General features: G+C 42.1%; 1 protein-coding gene across 3 annotated transcripts in view; it reads left to right on the top strand.

The window, feature by feature from the left end:
• Positions 1-24,164, top strand: part of esyt1a (extended synaptotagmin-like protein 1a) — a 129,581-nt gene that overhangs the window by 75,094 nt on the left and 30,323 nt on the right. For all 3 annotated transcript variants that reach the window (XM_048618902.1, XM_048618903.1, XM_048618904.1), the window contains 7 exons: positions 1,732-1,787; positions 2,517-2,637; positions 6,667-6,843; positions 11,348-11,430; positions 12,411-12,459; positions 15,122-15,211; positions 16,905-17,000. In XM_048618902.1, coding sequence (XP_048474859.1) covers positions 1,732-1,787; positions 2,517-2,637; positions 6,667-6,843; positions 11,348-11,430; positions 12,411-12,459; positions 15,122-15,211; positions 16,905-17,000 — 672 coding nt within the window. The remainder of the gene's footprint in view (positions 1-1,731; positions 1,788-2,516; positions 2,638-6,666; positions 6,844-11,347; positions 11,431-12,410; positions 12,460-15,121; positions 15,212-16,904; positions 17,001-24,164) is intronic.

Here is a 24,164-nt window from a genome sequence, read left to right as displayed (position 1 = left end):
AGGTGTTTTGCTATGAGGCTGAGTGAATTTACTTGCCTCATTAACTACCTACCCTGTTCCATTGGCATCCCTCTAGTTTGTCAGCCTGGAACTGCCATGCATGGTTTCTGACATTTCCTGACAAGGGAAATGTGATCTCACAATCTCTGTCTGTCTTCAAACACTACCACACCCACCACCACCAATGACCTGCACCAGGACCAGCAGTGGAGGCCATGACACCAAGCCAAGCCATGCCATGCCATGCCATGCCACCTGGGTCCGAGGTTACCACGCAGGTCAGTGCAGTCTCAGCGTCTGGAGAAATGCCCAGCATTGTAGGAAGAAAGTTAGTGACCTTCTCTGCTAGTGTAAGTGCCACCACCTTTTCTTTGATACCTCAAATTCGCGCGGTCTCTCTCTGCTTCTATACCCACATCCCAGCAAGGCTCATACTCTATCACTCTCACTATTGCCTGCAATATCTTCTCTCAGTTGCTCTCACCAGCCCGAATCCCAACATCACTAATTGTACATACCCTCTGTGCTGCCCACTCACTCACTGAGGACGCCTTCCCACCAGTCCCAACAGTAATAGCTATGTTACCCACTTTCATCTCCTGTGATACCTGCCCCTCTCTCACTCCAGGAGGAAAACAGGCCACAATAGGACTGAAAGAATTAAGCTAGGTGGTGGGCTGCCTGATATTTAGCTCCTCACCCTTTATGTGGAGAGCATTCTGGCTCTGACTGTCCCAAGTTGCTGACTGTGTCCAAATCCCTAGACTGATAGCGGAGGCTGCCCTTGGCTTACTGTGCTGGGGCCCCCTGGATTTGATTGAAGAATCTGACAACCATGAAATGTTTCCTGGCTTTGTGTTTGTTTGTGCTAAATGGCATGGCTATATTGCAGTATTGTGAGCCTGGTATCTCTGGCTGAGGAGGGCAAAGCATGATAAAGGCAGGGATGCTGTAGGCATCCAGGTTGACTCGGTGAGTGAGCGCTGTGACAGCTAATGAACAGGCTGGAGGTACAGCCTGGTGCATTCCATGAGCTGGGTGTGTGTCCCTGAGCGCACAGTGTCCTTGCTGCTGCATTACAGTGAGAGTTCCCAGTGCAACCTGAGTGCAGCATTGAAGAGCAGAAATGTCCTGTAAGTGGAGATGTGCCATGAGGGTTCTTAGAGGCTGGCACATGTTGGATGCCAATGGCCATGCATGTGGGGTATCTGTAGCTGGTGCCCCTGGAGCGTGTCTGGAGATGTTGGTGCCCAGTGTTCAACATGGAGATTGTTTGGAGCAGGCAGTGAGCTGAATCCATCAGGTACCTGCTCTGATTTCTATGTTGAGTGTTCTCGACATCTCCTTGTTTAGCGAGTTTCGGAAGACAGGGAGCTGAATCTTGATGAGGTGAGTTGTAGCATTGATGAAACGTTTAACAAGATATAATCATCCTTAAGTAGCAACTCTCTGCTGCCCAGCGGAAAACTCTCCTTGCTGCTTGACAAATTCCTAAAAGATGCAGCGGGTTGCTCCTGACATCGAAATAGGCCTCGCCAGACTTCTCACTGGATTCTGCCACAAATCCTGTCATAGCCCCCTTCCTCAGGTCTGTATAAGGTTCTGCCCTGAGTTTTAAAGTCTTCGATCTGATACCGAAAAGGGTCTGTATTGATTTGATGAATCTGATGAACATGAAATTGAGTTAGCTTGAAATTCTGAAAGTGATTTAGACTTTTTATGTCCTTTCAGGTACTTGACATAAACTGGACAGGACTTACCAACCTGTTGGATATTCCGGGACTGAGGTATTGATCATTCATAGGGGCAAAACAGAATTAGTCTTTTTGTGATCAAAACTAAACCGAGGCATTTGAAAGATAATTCTAAGACCCACACAACTTACATTCTGGAGTTGTGGATTTTTTTTTTTAAAAAACCTTTTTTCCCCACAAATGTTACACCACATATTCAAACAAAACTAAAGCACATTAGAAGATGTAAGTAATAATTTCACAAATATGCAGGATTTTGAGAATTACATGATTTGTTCAGAATTTAATATTTGTTTAAAAGACAACGAGCACAGGACCCTACAGGGAATCCTGTAAATAAGACTGTTTTGAAAGCAGCATATTTAGAAACACTGCAAACATCTAAAAGTACCAGAGAGTATACATGAAACAAAAATGGAAGTTGCTGGAGAAACTCGGCAACTATGGCAGCATCTGTGGAGAGAAACACTTAACATTTCAAGTCCACAATTCTGAAGAAGTCACACTGGACTCAAAACGTTAACTGTTTCCTGATCTGCTGAATTTCTTCAGAAATTTTCTGTTTTTTTTGTTTTCAGCTTTCCAGCATCCGCAGTTCTTTGTTTTATTTGAGTATACCTGAAACATTTCAGTAAAAGTATTTGCTTTTCATAGTCCTGACCTTTCGATAGCCTTGTGCCTTTTTTAAGTTTATGTCCATTTTACATACTTTTTCTCTCTCTTCTCACCCCTTCGCCCCCTCTCTCATTTCTCCTTGGACAGCTCAAAGTCTGACACAGTACTTATGGACACCATTGCTTCTTTCCTGGTTTTGCCAAACCGAATCACCTGCCCTCTAGTTGGAGAACTTCATGTGGCTGAGCTTCGTTCTCCCCTGCCTCGGGTATGTATCACGCTGTGTATGTTTTTCACCAAATTGTTGCCAATAAAATTGTTTCTTGTGTTGCAGATACTTAGTTTGTGGTCTTAATATAACAAGTGATTAAGGTTAGAACGGAAACAGATGCTGGCTGTTAATTGATTATTTGACGCCTGGATACATAAAGGGGCTGTTGTGCTGCAGTGGTATTGTCCCTTCCTTGGAGCCAGGAGACCCGGTTTTAAGTCCCAAATGCTCCAGAGGTGCACAATAACATCTCTGAACAAGTGTTTTTTTTTTTTTTGTTTTGTTAAGAACAGGGTAAAAGTTGAGACTGGGAGAGAGAACTGTTGACCTTTTATGGTCAGTAAACAGTGTACTCAGAAGAAGTCTGTTGCTTAGTTTGAATCTATTAACAATGGTTCATGGGTTTTAATATACCATTTTTAGTTTAAGGAATTAAATTTTAACGATAGAGTATGGGGTAAATACAATTGAAGCAATGGAAGACTTAAATGTTTTTAAAAGCACACTTAAATGTTTGGAATCCTGTTTCTTTAAGAGGATAACAGCTAGGAAGATAAGGTTTAATGTTGGGCTTTAGTGATTGCAAATGATTGATTAGAACACCTAAACAAAAGGCTGTTCAGAACAGTACATGTTTGTTTGATAGAACTGTATTAGACAAGATGGAACTCTGAGAATTCCAGCTTGGGCTTGCTTATCTGGAGACTTGGTATTGGCAAAGTTTGCAGTAATGGCAGTCCAGAGAGTTGGAGCTAACAAAACCAGACTGCTGGAGACAGGGCTGGTGGCATCTGTAGAGAGAAAGTAGTTGTTTTGAGTCCAGTGACCCTCTGTCAGAGCTGGGGAAAAGTGGAATTTATGCTGGTGGTGGGGAGAGAGAGTGCGTACTGAAGAAAGAGTTGTAGAAATGGGCCCAAGCAGGACTCGAACATCATTGGTGCTGCTTCCCTCTCTTACTGGGAATTGAAAAGCTTGATTAATTTTACTTCCAATTTTCACCCTGCTCTCACCTTCACCTGGTCCATCTGACTCCTCCCTTCCTCGACATCTCTGTTTCCATTTATGGGGATAGGCTGGCCACTGATATCTATTACAAACCCACTAACTCCCACAGTTACCTGAAGTATACAGCTTCACACCCTCCTTCCTGTTTGGGCTCTATGCCTTTCTCCCAGTTTCTCCATCTCCATCGTACCTTTTCTGATGATGCCACGTCCCGCAGATGGGCCTCAGAATGGTCCACCTTTTACCTCCACCGAGGATTCCCTGCTACCTCCTGTTGGCTCTCAGCTATGTCTGACCTATTTCCCGCACTTCTGCTCTCACCCTTCCTTTCCCTCTCACAACAATGCTAGAGTACCCCAGTCCTCACCTACCACCCCACCAGCCTCTGCAACCAAACGATCATAAGCTGCTGTTTCTTTCCCCTCCAGTAGGATGCCAAGACCAGACACACAATACCCTTTCCTCCTTTGTCAGCCTTCCACAGGTACTGTTCTCTCCAGGACACTGTGGTCCACCCCTCCTCTGCTCCCAACACCTCTCCACACCCCCACAGCACTTCCAATGCAATTGCAGAAAGTGTAATACTTGCATATTTACCACCTCACTCCTACAGTATCTAAGGCCCTGACACAACTTACTGGGGAAGGAACGATTTAGCTGCTTCCAATCTAGTCTACTGTATTCACTGCTCACAATGTGGTCTCCTCTACATTGGGAGATGAAATGAAGACTGGGTGATTGTTTTGCAGAAGAGCCACAACTCTTTGTAAAAATGATCCTGTGTTTCCAGTTTTCTGCCACTTTAAAACACCACCCTGATCCCTGGCCAACATCTCTGTCTCAGGCCTGCTGCAGTGCTCCACTGAGGCCCAACGCAAGCTAGAGGAACAGCATCTCATCTTCTACCATACAGCATTCAGGACTCAACATTGAGTTTAACAATTTCAGAATGTGATCACCCTCTCCCACCCACCTAATCCTGTCCTGTATAGGCTGCTCCCAGCACAGGCAACCCATTTTCAACCACTTAAACTTCTCGATAGCACCCCACCTAGTTATTATCTCTCTCGGCTCCTCAGCAATCTCTTTATTTGCCTATTCAGAGTCATACAGCACAGAAACAGACCCTTCAGTCTAACTCGTCCATGCCAACCAGGTTTCCCAAACTAAACTACTCCCATTTGCCTGCAGCTGGCCCATATCCCTCTAAACCTTCCCTATTTATGTACCGGTCCAAATGTCTTTTAAATGTTGTAACTGTACCAGCATCTACCACTTCCTCTGGCAATTCATTCCACTTACGCACCACCCTCTGTGTGGAAAAAGTTGCCCCTCAGTTCCCTTTTAAATATGTCCTAGTTTTGAACACCCTCGCCGTACAGAAAAGAACTTTGCTATTCACCTTTTCTATGTCCCTCATGATTTTATAAATCTCTAATAAGGTGACCCCTCAACCTCCTACGGTCCAGGGAAAAAAGTCCCAGCCTATCCAGATAACTCAAACCTTCCAGTCTCAGTAACATCCTTGTAAATCTCTTCTGCACCCTTCCCAATTTAATAATATCCTTCCTATAGCATGGCGACCAGAACTGTATCCAATTCCACACCCCCACCCTGTCATCAGCATAAATTCCACTTTTCCCCAGCTATCTTCAGTTCTGACAATAGATCGCTGCACTCCAAACATTAACTCTGTTTCTTAGTACAGATGCTGCCAGACCTGCCCTGCTTCTCCAGCACTCTTTTTGTTTCAGATTTCCAGCATCTGCAATTCAATGTCTTTATTTTGGAGTTGGAGCTGAATTAGTTTAAAACTAATCAGTAAATCTGAGAAGTCATTTTAAAGATAACAGAGCAGACTGTGTCACTATGGAGATAGATGGAAGTTAAGAATGTTCTCTTGTTTTTAATGTATCTACCTATTTGCTGGGAGAGATGTTTGCTTGCAGTTTGGAGCTAGACAAATGCTGAAGCAGAATTAATAGCTCCAGGCAGCACAAGTTTTGTTGTTGACAGACTCCAGATAGTTAGGCCACGGGAAAAATCCCAGGGTATGGTGGCTTTCTACCATAGAAGGTAGCTCAGGGTAAATGGAAGCCATTATTTGTTCAGTGCAGGTAAGAGTGGGAGTACTAACCACTGTGCCTCCTAATGTATAGTGTGTATGGTTTAAGATCATTATCCTACCTGTCCAGTATATCTGTTTAGTCATTATTGTTTTATATTTTTGTTCATGTTTGTATGCTTAAGATTTTTGGGCATTTCAATTCAATTCAACTCTGAACTCCTGCTGCTTATTTTTCTGAACCTTGTTCTTCCACACATTGTATTCTTATTGTCTATCAAGCCAGATCCTAACAAAGATCTAGTTTGTCTGGTATTCTTTTCATTGGGATCATAACACCTTTGGTGGAATTGCTCCAAGATGGTCCTGTTTTGGTGATGTGCAAGCAGCAAAATTCCTACCCCAGCCAATTATAGCATTATAGTTATGGTTTGATTTGTTTGTGTGAATAGACAAGGGGAGGGAGAGTTTCATTTTTAACTTCACCACTTGAGGACTAACCAGATGGGGCACAATGTGAGTTGATTTTTTTTTTCTTTTTGTTCGTTGATTTCAATGGGACACAAAGTCTGCCAACTAACTGCCTACATGGTGATAAAAATGGCCCCTACCCCACAATCTACTTTTGAATTGATGCTCCTCCAGATTGTACATTTTCAATGCCACAAGGACCAGGAAACTGGAGTGGCAATAACTTCTCTGTGAGGTATACTCTACACTGGTGATAACAGTACTGGAAAGGGTGAAAACCAGTGCTGCTGCCATGTTATTTGGTGAAGTCCTGTGTTATTGCTGACAGCAAATAAATAACTCATGCTGCCCTGAGATTGCAGCTTGTACTAAGCTGTCAACTCTCAGTTAATCTCTACTTCCGCACTCCACAGCATTTCATTATTCCATGTGAAATAATCCAGTCCTTCAGAAAGGAAATTTGAAAGTCATCTGTTTATCCTTAGGGAATAGTACGGATTTATCTAATTGAAGCAGCAAGCCTGGAATCGAAGGACACCTATGTTAAGGGATTCATCAAAGGAAAGTCTGATCCATATGCAATTGTACGAGTGGGCACACAGGCATTCATGAGCAAGACCATCAGTGAAACTGTGAATCCCAAGTGGAATGAAATGTATGAGGTGGGTGAATATATTTGCATGTCTCATAGTCATTTGAACCTTTAGAGGTCCTGGCATCCCCTGCTGGTTAAAATGTAACTTCTACAATTCCCAGGAAAACAGTTTTGTGGTATACTGGCTGTACAAGTCTAAAATTTGAAGCAGGACTTGTGAATGTTCGGGAATTATGGCATTTTCACGCTGCACGTTATAACGATATTTTTCAGGGAGGTTCTAGAATGGCATTAGAGGAAAATCTACCTCCTCTTCTCTCCACACCTTCCATCACTCTAGTTACTGGAATCCACAACAGCAAACTCGGCCTTGTCAATCTTGCAGAGCCCTCCTAACCAACATCTGGGGGCTTGTGCCACTTTTGGGAGAACTGTCCCACAGACTAGTAAAGTGACAGCCTGACATTGTAAGGTATGATTCAATGAGTATGACTATGTACAGGCACTACCATCACCAACTCTGGATGGACCCAGCGGAGGTAATGGCATGGTGGTATACAGTAAGGAAGGAGTTGTTCTTGGAGTTTACAGCATTGACTCTGATACCATTAAGCCTCATGGTATTGGTTCTGATGTGGGTAGGAAACCTCCTGCTGATTACCAGATACCATCCTCCCTTGATCGATGACTCTGTACTCCTTCACGTTGCATAATACTTGCAATAAGCACTGAGGGTGGCAAGGGCACAGAATGTACTCTGGGTAGGGGATTTCAATGTCCGCCATCAAGTGTGGCACGGCAGCGGCACTACTGCCTGAGCTGGCCGAGTTTGAAAGGGCCTAACTACTAGACCGGGTCTGCAGCAGGCAGTGAAGAAACCAACAGAAGGGAAAAATCTACTTGACCTATATCTCTTTAATTTTCTTAGCAGACATGTGTACATTTGTGACAATATTGGTAGGAGTGACCACTGCATAGTCCTTGTGGAAATGAAGTTCGGTTTTCACATTGAGGACACCTTCCATTATGTTGTGTGGCACTATCACTGTGCTAAATAGGGCAGACTTTGAATAGATTTAGCAACTAAAGAAGACATCCATGAGGTGCTGTGGGACAACATCAGCTGCAGAATCATACTCTAGCACAATCTGTAAACTTTTCATTGGGCATATCCCTCACTCTACTGCTCCCATTAAGGGAGGGGATCAAAAACAGAAATTGCTGGAGAAACTCAGCAGGTCTGGCAGCACCTATCGAGAAAAAACAAAGTTAATGTTTCAGATCCAGTGATCCTTCTTCAGAAGGGTCACCAGACCCAAATGACTCTGCTTCATCTCCACAGTTACTGCCAGACTTCCTTGAGTTTCTCCAGCAATTTCTGTTTTTATTACAGATTTCCAGCATCTGCAATTCTTTTATTTTAGCCAGGGGATCAACCTTGGCTCAATGGAGAGTACAAGAGGGCATACCAGGAGCATCACTAGGCATACCTGAAAATGAGGTGTCAACTTGGTGAAGCTACCCATCAGGACTACTTGTATGCCATACATTGGAAGGAGCATTCTATAGAGAGAGATAAGTATTCCACAACCAATGGATCAGATCTAAGTTCTACAGTCCTGCCAAATCAGTTGTGAATGGTGGTACGCAAATAAACATTTCACTGGAGGAGGAGGCTCAACAAACATCTCCATCCTCAACAATGGGGGAGCACAGAACATCAGTGCAAAAGATAAGGCTGAAGCATTCGCAACAATCTTCAGCCAGAAGTGCTGAGTGAATGATCCAGCTCGGCCTCCTCCAGAGATCCCCGTCATCACAGACACCAGTCTTCAGCCAATTCGATTCACTCCATGGGATATCAAGAAATGGTTGGAGTCACTGGATACTGCAAAGGCTATGGGTCCTGACAACATTCCGGCAACAGCACTGAAGACCTATGCTCTCGAACTTGCCGCTCCCCTAACAAAGCTGTTCCAGTACAGTTACAACACTGGTTTCTACCTGAAAATGTGGAAAATTGACCAGGTATGCCTTGTCCACAAAAAGCAGGACAAATCCAACCCAGCCAATTACCACCCCATCAGTCTACACTCTCAGTAAAGTATTGAAAGCGGTCATCAACAGTGAAATCAAGCAGCATTTGCAGAGAGATAACCTGCTCCGTGATGTCCAGTTTGGGCTCTGTCAGGGTCATTCAGCTTTTGACCTCATTACAGCTTTGGTTCAAATATGGACCAAAGAGCTGAATTCCAGAGGTGAGATTTACTGCCCTTTACATCAAGACCCCAGCATTTGACTGATTATGGCATCAAGAAGCCTAGCAAAAATTAGTCAATGAGGATTGAGGGAACACTCTCTGCTAGTTGGAGTCACACTTAGCACAAAGCAGGATAATTGTGGTTGTTGAAGCTTAATCATCTCAACCCTCGGACATCTCTGCAGGAGTTCGTCAAGGTAGTGTCCTAGGCCCAATCAGCTTCATCTCCTTAATCAATGACCTCCTCTACATCAGAAAATGTGGATGACAGTGGGGATGTTTGCTGATGATTGCACAATGTTTTAGAGCATCGTGACTCCTCTGATACCGAAGCAGTTTATGCCCATATGCGGCAAGACCTGAACAATTTTAGGGCATGGGGTGATAATTGACAAATAACATTGCCTGGCACTTGAGGCAGAACTGACCATCTCCAACAAGAGAATCTAACCATTGTCCCTTGACATTCAATGGTGTTACCAACAGTAAATCTCCCACTATCAATATCCTGGGAGTTACTATTGACGAGAAACTGAACTGGAATGGCCGTATAAATTCTATGGCTGGAAAAGAAGGTCAGAGGCAAGGAGCCCTGTGGTGAGTAACTGACCTCCTGTCTCCCCAAAGCCTATCTTATCTATAAGGCGCAAATCAGGAGTGCGATGGAATACACCCTTGTCTGGGTGAATGCAACTCGAACACCACACAAGCTTGCTCCTCTGATGCTGCTTGGCCTGCTGTGTTCATCCAGCTCTACATCTTGTTGTCTGTCAATTGAGAAAAAAGCAGCCCACATTATTGGAACCTCATGCCCCATCTCCACCATCCTCTCCCTTCACTACTGATGCTCAAGATGCACTGCAGAAATTCACCAAGGCTTCTTACAGAGCACATTACAAGCCCCTGAACACATCCAGACGATCAGGGGCAGAGGATACAAGGGAACACCACCACCACCTCAAAGCCCCTCACCATCCTGTATTGAAAATATATTCCAGTTCCTTCACTGCTGGATCAAAATCTTGGAGCTCCCTTCCTAACGGCATTGTGGGTCTACCTACACCAAGTGGACTGCAGCATTTCTACTGAAGGTGTACCTCCACCTTAAGGGCAACTAGTGAAGGAAATAAATACTGGCCAAGCCATTAATGCCAACATCACATGAATTTTTTTTTTAAATGTTTCAATGTTCACTTGTCTACTTATTTATTTAGGTTAAAATGGCCCTCCCTTGAAATTTCAAGTCTGTCCATCCTCTTCCCTGCCTCTCTGGGCCATAGACCATACATGGTACTTGAGAGGTGTTTGGTGACCTGTGTGTTCTTCATCACTAACAGAATGGGAGGAAACAGCAGGGCTGATTGTCCATCCTTTCTCAGCATCTGAGCCAGCCCCATATTCTTCAGTGTCAGCATTTCAGCATAGTCCAGAACTGCTTCTGCAATGTACTGGGACCATCTGTATGACATTAAAATTCATCGCATTATCTCTAATGCTGCTGAAACGCTTTTCCATCAGTCATGCTTATTAGTGACTAAACAATAAACATCTATTTCCCTATTTACTCACTCAAAAGGTTATACAACAATTCAACCTTTTTTCATTGCTAACATTTAGGTGAGTGGTGATGTGAAACATGTTTTGAATCTCCCTTGTATGCATCACCAAATAACACTGCAGCACCCCCCCCCGCCCACTACACATGCTATATGCCCTCCACAGAGGGTGGAGTGTGAGCAATGTGCATATGGATGCTCCAAAGACGTTGCTGATCAGCAAAGTAGTTTTCATAATATGTGCACAGGATCCCCTCATAATATTTCTTTCTCACCTGCTGTATCTGTTTTTAACTCAGCAAGAGCCACAAACATCTAGGAAGTTAACAAAACCTGCACATCCTTTTGTTACTGTTGTCAAATTTAACCTCGGTGAGCACATTTCTGATGTTTAGTGCCAGACAACAATATGGTAGAATTATGTTCTACTTTGGGATTAAAATCATTTTTTTTTCCATTTGCTAATTTTAGTGGAGTGTTATGATCACAAAGTGGGGACAATCACCCACTGATGTTTAAGCTGTTTTAAATAGCCAAAATTTTATATTTTTAAAGTTATTTGTAAAGCTGAATTAGAGTATTGGTGAACTGGACTACAATTCTGAAACAAAAAGACCTTTTGAGAGAATGAAACACCACTTCGGAGAGATGATGAAACTAAATTTCTAAGTTTGAATTATTGAAGAGGATAGTTTTGAATAGTAGTATATCCTGTGAGTTCCCTTTTCTGACCCTTGAGTTTCTACGCTTCACAGGTGATTGTCCATGAAGTTCCTGGTCAACTGTTGGAAATTGAGATGTTTGATAAAGACCCAGATCAGGACGATTTCCTGGGCAGGTGAGGGCATTATGTGTGTGTCAGTATTTATGGTTCTACATCTAGAACAATGTGAACGTGTGTGTGTTCATTTGGCTTTACATTGATACCTTGTCTCCAAATACCACCTGTCACATTCCTCATTACTTGCCTCCCCAGTTATACATTACCATCCTCAAGCTGTTTACTATTCTTGCAATCTAGCACACCAATCATAAACAAGAAGTCTGCTTCATGACCATGAAACGACTGTAATGAAAACTGGGGATAATCTATGCTTGGCGATCAAGCCACTCTTGCAGATCATCCGAGCAATGTCAGACTAAACAGAAATGTAACCTGTTGTGCATTGGGTTGTGCAATTCATGTCTTTAAAACAATGTATCATCTGTGCCATGGAAGAAGTGCTAATAGTAAATTTAAAATAAAATTTACAGGGGAAATTGATAAAGTATCACAAAGTGGAGATACCTGTGGCACTTTGTGTCCGGTGTTACTGTAACTAAAAATGTTGTTGCAATACTCAATATATCAGGAGCAAACTCAACAAGGGTTGCCACTGTACTAGGTCTATATTGGGAAAAGTAGTTCCATGAATAATATCAGGGTATGGTATATTAGAGTTGTATTGAGCCCTCTTAAAAAGAAACAATTTGATTTGGACACTAAACACTGCTACTTTTAAACTAAATTGAATTAAATTTGGTAAAATATTGTTAACAGATGAATATTCTAGCAATAATAACATAAACAGGTTTTCCATTACAGTGACTCGACAGGAAACCTGTTGAAAATAGTACCCTCTCCCTTAGTACTTTTACAGACCAATTTCCCAACATTTATCATTACACTTTACGGTTGACTCCTTCTATCTCCCGTTTTTTTGTTTTATTATTGTTTTTTGTGAATGTTTTAGAATGATCTTGATTGTTTCTTGTTCTAACACCTATGTGCTTGGAATGGGTGTGAGATGATGATCTGAGTATTTCTTTTGCTTTCAGAATGCAGCTGGACCTTGGAGAAGTGATGAAAAATCAAATAGTGGAAGAGGTAGGGAATTGCAATGATGCTGACATCACTGCTGGCCAACGGGGGAGTAAAAGTAAAGGGGCACTGTCTTCATGAAAAATTCAGACAAAACTAAAGAGTGCAAGTTATTTTTGGTGATGTTATCATTTGAATGTATGACAAAATTCTACCATTTTAGAAGTGGCCTTAACTAATTTAGAATAAATAGATTAACATCTCCATTAAAACAAGAAATCTGACCTGAATGCATTAAACATTCATGAGATAATGTCATTCTGTCATTTCTAGTCATCTGCTGTTTGAGGAGGGAGGCGAAGAGGTGATCTGGAATGCATCATTTATGGCATGTTTATGTCACACACCAGTAATTGCATTTTGAGCTAGCAAGCAACTTTTAAATAAAAATAGTGTGGAAATCTTGGTTGTGGAGATGAGTCATCTTTTACATTCCAAAATCATTAGCTATTTCTGATGTGTGTACATTACCAGCCATCCTCTAAATGGAATGGAATGGTTTCCTCAATTCCGGTTTCCAGTATCCAGTGTTATACGCTTGCATATCAGGTATAGGGCAGTTAGATAAAGATTATTTCCAGAGGTATTTGATAAAGTATTGCGGAGATTAGTTATGGAAAATAAAAGTTTATGGTGTAAGGGCTAGCATATTGGCATGGTTAATAGATTGGTTAGTTAACAGGGAGCGGAGATTGAGCATAAATGGGTCTTTTTCAGATTGACAAGATCTAACAAGTTGTGTGTCACAGGGATCGATGCTGGAACTTCAACTGTTTACGATTTATATAATTGACTTGTTTGTAGGGTCGGAATGTATAATTGACTAATTTTGCTGATGGCACAAAGCTAGGTAGCAAACTAAGCTGTGAGGAAAGCATAAAAGCTACTCTGAGATTAGGTGAGAGAGAGATAGTAGGAACTGCAGATGCTGGAGAATCCGAGACAACAAGGTGCAGAGCTGGATGAACACAGCAGGCCAAGCAGCATCATAGGAGCAGAAAGGCTGACGTTTCGGGCCTAGACCCACAAAGATGTGGCAAAGGGAGTATAATGTGGGAAAAATGAAATTGTTCATTTTTGGCAGGAAAAATAAAAGGCAACATATTATCTAAATGATAAGAAATTGCAGAGGGATCTGGATGTCCTAATGCATTGATTGCAAAAGGTCAGTATGTAGGTACAAAAAGTAATTAGGAAAGATAGCAATGTTATCGTGAAGGGAATTGAATACAAAAATAGGGAGGTGATGCTTCAGTTATACAAGGCAATGGTGAGACTACATCTATAGCACTGTGCATAGTATTAGTCACCACATTTCAGGAAAGATGTAAATGCTTTGGAGGCATTTCAGAGAAGGTTTACCAGACTGACCCCTGGAATGGGAGAGTTGTCTTATGAGAAAGGTTAAACTTGTATCCACTGGAGTTTAAAAGAGTAAAAGAAAGCTTGATTGATCCTGAGGGATCTTAATAAATTAAATACAGAGGGAATGATTCCTCTTATGGGAGACTCTAGAACTGGGGGTTTAAAAATTAGGGGTCACCCATTTAAACAGATTAGGCAATTTCTTTTTGCTAAGTGCCAAGGTGGTGGAAGCTGAGTCCTTCAATATTTTTAAGGCAGAAGTAGATTCTTATTAAACAAGGGGATGAAAGTTATCTGGATAGGTGGGAATGCAGATTTGAGGTTACAGTCACAATCGTATTGAAGGTTTTGAGAAGAACTGAAATGAGGACCCACCTAAATAACAAACAGGACAGACCAACAACGCTTCATTGGAGGTGCATTGATGACGTTACCTAGCATGGTGATGAAACGTCTGTAAACCAACCTACCAGCTCAGCAAACAAATCAACAACCCCCTAATCATATTGAATGATGGAGCAGGCTTGAGGGGCTTAATGGCCTACTCCTACTCTTTGTTTGCAATTTACTGCAAATAATGTGGACTTGTCCTTAGATGAATGCTTGTGCTTGGAAATTGCTTTTAATTTAGAAACATGTGTTGATGGAGTAGAAGAAAGCTTCTGTGCAGCATAAACACCAGTATAGACCAGTTTAGGCAAATGGTGTGTTTCTCTGTTAAGAGCCCTCTTATTCTGCCTCACTAATGTTTTTTCAGCCATGAGAAGAATACTTCGACTGAGAACTTCTGAAAAAGTTAATAATAGCGATACATTTCCAGGCATCCAGTGTCTGTCACGCTTTTGTTTTTCCAATTTCTATAGCTCCACTCTTGCTGGTTAGGCCTGCTGCTGACAAAGTCTCAAGCTCTTGCCAAACTTCTCTACCTCTCTTTTCTCCTTTAAGACACCCCTCCCCTTAAAAAAAACCCAGCTCTTTGATCAAGGCTTTGGTCACCTTATGTGATTTGGTTTAACACTTCTGTGAAGTGCCTTGGGAGGTTTTACTTAATTAATATAATGATATTATATTAATACAAATGGTTTTTACTTATTTAAGACTTCCAACATGTGATGGTATCAGATTGGGAGCAGCTCTGAGGAAATTCTTAATAAAGTTCCTTTTATTTTGATGTGGTTACACTTAAACCTGATATGCATGAACTATTTTTGTTGTTTCTATTTGGCAGTACTTCACTTTGGCCTGTCTTGTGATGTTTGCTCTATGCCTGACCCTAATATTCTCTCTATTCTCTTTTATGCAGTGGTTCACTCTCAAAGATGTTGAGAGAGGGAAAGTTCGTCTGAAACTGGAGTGGCTATCCCTGTACTCAGACCCAGCAAAACTGGAGCAGGTAATTCTAAAGATTGAAGCTTACATTTGAGATGCTAATCACTCATTTTAGAAATCACACTGTAACTGACCATTCTTTTTGAGATGATGCGTGATTTTCAACATATAGTCAGCTTAACGTTCAAATTATTAATTGAAATTTTAGCTCAAAAAATAACCTTGAAATTCTTAATTGTTCACTAAAAGCATTACTAGCATCACCCTTGAGATGATCATGTAAATTGGCATTGCCTTGCCTTTGAGATGATAGTTAACTTTAATATCATCTTCACAACTCTTACTATGAAACAGTATTGGTTTCACAGAATTATGGCACAGAAGGCGGTCATTCAGCCCATTGTGCCTGCACTGGCTGTATTGTCTATTCCAGCTCTATTACCTCGTGCCAATCTCCTACCTTTTTTTTCGTATATCCCTGCACACGATTACTATCCAAAAAAAATCCAATGCCCTCTCCATTATACCTGCTTTCAGCACATTCCAGGCAATGCATTCCATACCCTAACAACTTGTGTGAAAAAAGTTGTTTTTTTCTCACATCAACTTTTGTTTGCACATCACTTTGAATACTGCATATTTATAATTGGAACATTGATTGTAAATGACAGCAGATTTATGTCCTAATTCAATGCTGTATGTAAAAATTATGGATGGTGAGAATGAATGAGCCCTGTAATTTATTCATAAGCTTCAATGATGTCTTGAGAAACTGAGTTTTTAAAAAAAATAATTTTACCCCCTCCTTTCCTGAAGGTTCTAATGCCTTGCCCCAAGTGTCAGTTCTTCACATGAATGTCATCACACCGTTCCACTGTAGGATACATCAATACCATGTGTTGTCCTCACTTGACCTCCACTCACACTTTCCCGCAGCGGTCACTGAATATCAATCAGTATCAATAACCCTAGTGGATCTTCTACTTCCTAGTTGTGGAAGGCATGGAAAATGTAGCACCCAGACCACTACATATGCTGAGATTAGCTAACTACGCTCTGATCAAGGATTGAAGGTGGGGCCTCTGATCTGTAGAGCTGAGCTGGATACTACCTTTACCAGCTAAATCATCAGAGCACTCATCGTGGTTTTACATGTCACCTGAGTCCTGATACAAGTACAGCTTATACCGTTTTTTCTAAACATACACCATAGCGACAATACAATTAAAGAATGCAATACAACCTGAGCTTCCACTTAACAGTTCCTGCAGATTGGAGAAGAGCAAATGAGAGGGCGAGTCCTTAAGAGGTCAGAATTTGACAGATCCGGCTTACAGTTGGCACTAGTGGAGGGCTTGGGAAGAGACTACCCTTCCACAGCCAGAACATATTAAAAATACGGAATAGGTAAAGACCAGCTGGTCCAACTATTCCTTCCCATCACTGTTGTTATGCTTTGTGGTTCATGCTTAAGACATTTCCTATCCATTAAGTCCACAGAATCTCATAGGAAAGGCAAAACAAAAACAAGATCAGTTAGGGACAAATAAGATCTGTTAAAAACATACTAGTCCAGGAGACCACGTTGAACCTGGCTTATATTATTTGGTGCCTGTCCCCTGTATGACATGATCTACACCACAGTCAGTAACTTGGTGAGTGTGTGCTCAGTGACATGTGCAACAAGAAGATAATGAAGGACTGCATCCCCTCAAAATTGTGATTTATGAAAAATATTAATTGTTTGTTACCTTCAGGCACTGATGGTTAATAACTCCATTGCTGTGCAGAACAGTGAGGAACCCTCTGCTGCTATCATGGTTGTCTACGTGGACCAAGCACAGGACCTCCCGGTATGTATAATGGTCATAGAATGTGGATCTCCAACAGCAATAGATCCCATTTCACAGCTGCAACTGAACTGAGAATATAACACCAACAGTGTCTTCAAACCTCAATCCTTCTGTTAGACTATGCTGCTGAATGTTGAATTTGGTAGGGGTATACTTGTTATCAGTACTGCTTCAACCTGAAAAAATTAGTATCTGTCCAGCGAGATACTCTTGGTGTTCAGGCCACTTTGTTGGATGGTTCACCAATGGTATGGCTTCAACAGGGTGATCAAAGGAAGTTTGAATAAATTCTCACTCTGCATATGACTTCTACTTTATCTGTGATTTCAGCAGTTCCCCAGAAGTTGATGTTAGGACCATGTGTTTTCCTGATTATATATAATCGGGTGCCAGAGGACTAGAAATGCCACGCTCTTGTCCAACAAAAAAAGATAAGCCCAGCAACTATAGGTCAGTCAATTTAACTTCAGTGGTGGCAGAGCTTCTAGAAGAATAATTCTGGACAAAATTAAAAGTCCCATGAACAAATGCAGGTTAATGAAAGAAAGCCAGCAAAGATTTTTGAACGAAAATCACGTTTAACTAATTTGCTGGAGGTTTTTGACCAGGTAATAGGAGGTTAACAAATGCAATCCTGTTGATATGGTGGACATGGACTTCCAAAAGGTATTTGATACAATGCCACATTACAGACTTATGAGCAAAGTTATAACTCTGAATAAAAGAGACAATAGCAACACCTATTCAAAATTGACTGAGTGACAAGAAACAGTAGTGGTAATTAATGTTTTACAGAATAGAGGAAGGTTTATAATAAAGTTTCCCAAGGGTTATTGTTGGGACCCTTGCTCCCGACAGTAGCCAAGACATCAGTGAACAGGGCACAATTTCAAAGTTTGTAGATTATATGAAAAGTGGAAGCTTTAAGAACTGTGAGGAGAATTTTAAAAGGATTTCATGACTAGGTGAAAAGGGAAAGATTTAACAGACACGAGGGGCAATTTTTTTCACACAGGATGGTTCATGTGTGGAATGAACTTCCTAAGGAAGTGGTGGATGTGGGTGCAATGACAACGTTTAAAGGATATCTGAGTAAGTGCATGAATAGAAAAGGCTTGGAAGGATATGGTCCAGGAGCAGGCAGGTGGGACTAGTTTAATTTGGGATTATGTTTGGCATGGACTAGTTGGACCGAAGGGTTTGTTTCTGTGCTGTATGACTCATCATACAGCATCTATGATATAGACAAGCTGGTGGAATTGACAGACAAATGGCAAATAAAGTGCAGTGGAGAGAAATGTGGAGTAATTCATCTTGCAGTCATAGGATTTTATACCAAAGAAAGAGGCCCTTCAGCCCATCATGTCCATGCCAGTCATCAAGCACCTATCTGTTCTAATTCCATTTTCCAGCACTTGGCCCAAAACCTTGTATGCTATGGTATTTCAAGGGTTCATCTAACTACCTCTTAAGTGTTGTGATGGTTCTTGCCTCTTCAACTGTCTGAGACAGAGAGTCCCAAATACCCACTACCCTCTGGGTTGAAACAATTCTTCCTTAAATCCCCTCTAAACAGCCCCTTGCCTTAAAGCTATACCTGCTGGTTATTGACCCCTGTACTGAGGGAAATGGTTCACCAGATCTGTGCCCCTCATAATTTTGTACACCTCAGTGAGGCCTCCACTCAGCCCTTCCTGCTTTAAGGAAAACAACCTCAGCCTATCTAGTCTCTCCCTTTTTATAGCTGTATAATTCCAGTCCAGGCAACGTCCTGATGAGTCTCCTCTGCAACCTCTCTCGTGCAATCACAACTTTCCTATAGTGTGGCAACCAGAACTGCACACACTACTCCAACTGTGACCTAACCAATGTCTTATACAGCTCCATGATAACCTCCCTGCTCTTGTATTCAGTGGTTTGACTAAAGGATAAGTATCCCATATGCCACCTTTTCTACTTATCTTGTTGCTTTCAAGGACCTATGGACATTAACACCAAGGTTATTCCGATCCTCTGTACTTCCTCGGGTTCTACCATTCATTGTGTACTCCCTTGCTTGCTAGCCCGACCAAAATGCATCACTTCCCGCTGTTCAGGATTAAGTTCCATCTGCTATTGTACAGTCTATGTAGTTTCTTCCTTGCCATTTACCACCCCACCAGTGTTTGTTTGTGTTATCTATGAAATTGCTGTTCAAACCTACTCTGTTTGTGTCCAGATCATTTAATGTATATAACAAACGGCAAGGGATCCAGCACTGAACCCTATGGTACAACACCAGGCTCAGGATCCCAGTCACAAAAACAACCTTTGACCATTACCCTCTGTCTCCTGCCACTAAGACTTTTTGGATTCAATCTGAGAGATTGCTCTGGATCCCATATGTTCTTACCTTCTTGACCAATCTTTCTCAACACCTTGTCAAAAGCCTTACTGAAGTCCATGCAGACTACGTCAACTGAACTATCCTCATCTACACACCTAGTCACACTTCAAAACTAAATCAAACCTGTCAGACAATATTTCCCCTGACAAAGTCATGCTGACTTATCCTCGATTAATCCCTGCCTCTCCAAGTGGAGGTTAATTTTTATCCCCAGAATTTCTTTCCAATAGTTTCCCTTCCACTGATGCTAGATTCACTGGCTTGTAGTTTCTTGATTTATCCCTACTGCCCCTCTTGAATAACGGTACTCCATTAGCTGTCCTCCAGCCCTCTGGCACTTCTTCAATGGCCAGAGAGGATATGAAAATTACTGCCAGGGACCCTGCAATCTCCTCCCCTGCATCCAGTAACTGTCTGGATACATCTCATCTGGGCCTCAGGATTTTTTCCAATTTTAAGCTTGCTAAAACTACTAATACCTCCTCCCTCTCTCAATTGTAGTTTGTTCAAGTATTTCATAGACCTTCCTCTCCCTGATTTCTATACCTACATTGTCCTCCTCTATCGTGAATACAGATGCAAAGTATTCATTAATAACCTCGCCTGTGTCTTTCAGCTCCACACAGAATTTGCCACTTTGGTCCCTAATGAGCCTGATTCTTTCCCTGATTATCTACTTGCCTGTAATAGATTTCAAAACGTCTTTGGATTTTCTTTTATTTTACCTGCCCGTGTTTTCTTATGCCCATTTTTTTGCTTTCCTGATTTTCATTTTGAAGCAACTGTGCACTTTCTACAAACCTCCAGGGTTTCTGGTGTCATGAGCCATCTGTATCGATCATAAGCTTCCCGTTTTTTCCTTATTCAATCCTGTAGATTCTTTGACATTCAGGGTTCTCTGGGCCTGTTGATCCTACCCTTTACCCTGACAGGAATATGCTGACCCTTCACTTTCATTATTTCCTTTATTAAAGCACTCAACCTGCTCTGATTTGGATTTTCTTACAATCAGCTGTTCCCAGTTCAGTTTGGCCAGATCCTGTCTTCTGATTTTAAAATCGTACTGCCCCAATTCAGAGCCTTTATTTCTGATCCATTTTTGTCCTTTTCTATGAATGCCTTTTAATCTTGCTGAGTTATGGTGAGTATGATTGAAATGTTCCCCCAACTGACATTTCTACCACATGCCTGGCTTCATTCCTTAAAATTAGGTCCAGCGCCAACCCTCTGCCTATAAATTCTGTGTCTGTATGGTTTTCATCATTTCACCTGACCAAGAACCAGCACTCCAAAAGCTTGTGATTTCAAATAAACCTGTTGGACTATAATCTGGTGTCGTCTGACTTCTGACCTTGTCTATCTCCGTTCAACACCAGCACCTCCACGTCATGTTATTGTCATAGAATTGTTGCAGAGTGGAAGGCTGCTATTTGGCCCATCATGCCAACATCAGCTCACTGGTACTAGGTCAGTTGCTCATTCTCCTTGCAGCACAGCACGTTCTACCTATTCAGGTAATAATCTGTCCCTTTTGAAAGTCACAATTGAATTTGACTTCACCACACTTTCAGATAGTACATTCCAGACCTTAGCCACTCGCCGCATAAAAATACTTTTCCCCTCGTATCACTTTTGCTTCTTCTGCCAGTTAGCTTAAATCTATGCTGTTTCAGAAGTGGGAACAGTTTCTGTATAGTTACTCTGTCCAGACTCCTCATGATCTCGAGCATCACTATCAAATCTCCTCTCGATGCTCTCTTCTCAAGGGAAAACAGCCCTATTGTCTGATCTTCTTCCATAACAAAAGTTCCTCCTCCCTGGAACCATTGTTGTAAACCAGTTCTGCACTCTCTCCAAAGCCTTCCTGTCCTCTAAAATGTGCCATTCAGAACTGTACACAATAACTGGTCTAACTGGTGTCTTATACAAGTTCAACAGCACCTCCCTGCTCCTGCAATAAAAACAGTGCTGGAGAAACTCGGGAGGTTTGGCAGCATCTGTGGAGAGAAACAGAATTAACGTTTTGAATCCAAAGTGACTTTTTCAGAACTCCCTGCACTTGCACTCTATTCCCCTATTAATAAGACCCAGGATACAGTATGCATTATTAACTGTGCTCTTGAGCTGTCCTGCTTCCATTAGTGACTTGCCACATGTATATCTGGGTTCCTCTACTCCTGCATCCTCTTTACAGTTGTACCTTTTATTTTCTATTGTATTCCCATGTTCTTGCTATGAAATGCTAGTGAGTATAGGAAGAGGCAGAGCAGATGAACATTTGGCTGAATTGTTGGTGCAGAAGGGAAGGCTTTAGATTCCTGGATCATTGGGTCCATTTCTGGGGAAGATGGGATCTTTTCAAGTCCGCTGAGTTGCACCTGAGTTGAAACAGGACTGACATCCTTAGTTGTGTTGCTTGTGTTTTGGTGACATGAAGGCTGTGAAGAACTGTCCACTCTAGGGAAGTATTGGATGACAAAGGGACCCTGCTGGTCGTGTCCCGTATCTGTCTTCTGAGGAGGTTGTTGCAGTTTTTCACTGTGGCATGTCAGAACTGGCAATCGATGAGTTGAGCATCATATCCCGTTCTTATGAAGTTGTCTTTCAGCATCTTTAGGTGTCCGTCACATTCCTCCTCGTCTGAGCAGATCCTGCCCGTAGGGGATGGCTTCTTTAACATGTTTAGGGTAGAAGCTAGAGAAGTGCAGCATTGTGAGGTTATCCGTGGGCTTGTGGTAGAGTGAGGTACTGAGGTGTCTGTCTTTGATGGAGATGTGTGTGTCCAAGAATGAGACTGATTCTGAAGAGTAGTCCATGGGAAGTCTGGCAGGATGAAACTTGTTCATATCGCTGTGTAATTGTTTTCGTGATTCCTTGCCATGAATCCAAAGGAAGAAAATGTCGATTATATCTGGTATATAGTGCTGGTCAGAGGTCCTGCGCAGCAAAGAAGTTTTGCTCAAAGTTGTGTATGAAAATGTTGGCATATCAGGGTGTAAATTTGGTCCCCGTGGCTGTTCCGTGTGTCTGGATGAAGAACTGGTTGTCGGAGGTGAAGACATTGTGGTTGAGGATGAAACGGATGAGTTGTAGGATGGAAATTGGCAGTTGGTGGTATTGAGTACTGAGGCTGTTGTGGCGACGCTGTCGTCATGGGGGATGCTGGTGTAGAGCGCTGAAACATCCATCTTATTTTTCATTTTTTGTAATTATCTCTCTGCCTCATTTAATCAGATTATGGGTCATCCCCTTCACTTACTATTCAGCTGTTGACACTCTACTCACACTGTCTGACAGTTTTGATCACCTGCAGAGACTTACTTTCCAGCCTATTGACACTCCACTCACACCATTTTTATGATTTTTTTTGATCTCTCTGCCTATAAATTCTGTGTCTGTATGCGTTTCTCCACTTTACCTGATGAAGAATCAGTGCTCCAAAAGCTTGTGATTTTAAATAAACCTGTTGGACTATAACCTGGTGTCGTGTGACATCTGACCTTGATAATAACATGCCTTCAATATGCAAGGCACAATTTTAAAACTTCCGTAATACAAACTTGGAAGTATGTGAACTGTGAAGATAGTGATAGACTCTAAGACAACAGATTGGTGAAATGGGCAGACGAGTAGCAGGTGAAATTTTAATAACACACTGGTTCAACCTCAACTAGAGTACTGTCCAAAGTACAATGTCCCAGATGCCACTATCACCATCCCTGGTTGTGTGCTGACCCACCAGAGATAGCAACACACTGTCTACAGTCAGGAGGGAATTGTTCTGGGAGTCCTCAACATTGATTGCAGACCCCATTAAGTCATGGCATCAGATCAAACCTGAGCAAAGAAACCTGCTGCTGGCTACCACTTACAAGCCCCCACTCCTCAGGTGGTGAATTGGCACTTCTCCATGTTGAACATAACTGGAAAGCACTGTGTGGCAAAGGCACTGAATGTGCTCTTGGTAGGACACTTCAATGTCCATCATCAAGAGTGGCTCAGCAGCAAGCACCTCAACTGACTGATCAAACCATAAAGGACATAGCTGCTAGACTGGGTTAGTGACAGATGCTGAGGGAATCCACAAGGAGGAAAGACATCACCTCTTGCTCACCAGTCTGCCTGTCACAGATGCACATGTCCATGACAGTATAGGGAAGACTGACCCTCCTGTGAAGACTGAACATCGTGCAGTCCTTGTAGAGACAGAGTTCTGAAAGAGTCACATTGGATTCAAAACATTTAACTCTGTTTCTCTCTCCACAGATGCTGCCAGACCTGCTGAGTTTCTCCAGCATTTTCTGTTTGTTGCTCCACTGTTTGGCATACATACAATACCCTGGGCTAAGTGACCTTACAATCAATAGATCAGATCTAAGCTCTGCAGTCCTGCCACATCCAGTCATGAATGGTTGTGGACAATTAAACACCTCACAGGAGGAAGAGGCTCCACAAATGTCCCCAATCCTCCACAATGCGGGAGCCCAGCACATCAGTGCAAAAGACAAGACTGAAAATATTTGCATCCAGCTTCAGCCAGAGGTCTCCAGCATCACAGATGCCAGTCTTCAACCAATTTGATCCTATGCATGTGTCATCAAGTAACAGCTGAAAGCTGGACACTGCAAACCTAGAGCCTTGAAAATATTCTGACGATAGTACTGAAGACTTGTGCTCCAGAGGTATCATGCCCATAGCCAATCTTTTCCAGTACAGCTACATTAGCATGTACCTGACAATGTGGGAAAATTGCCCATCAGTGTCTTGTACACAAGTCA

This window comes from Rhincodon typus, chromosome 41 (genome assembly GCF_021869965.1).
Source record: "Rhincodon typus isolate 14 chromosome 41, sRhiTyp1.1, whole genome shotgun sequence".
Lineage (NCBI taxonomy): Eukaryota > Metazoa > Chordata > Chondrichthyes > Orectolobiformes > Rhincodontidae > Rhincodon > Rhincodon typus.
Note: the sequence above shows the minus strand (reverse complement) of the source record. Positions and strands in the feature narration are given on the sequence as shown.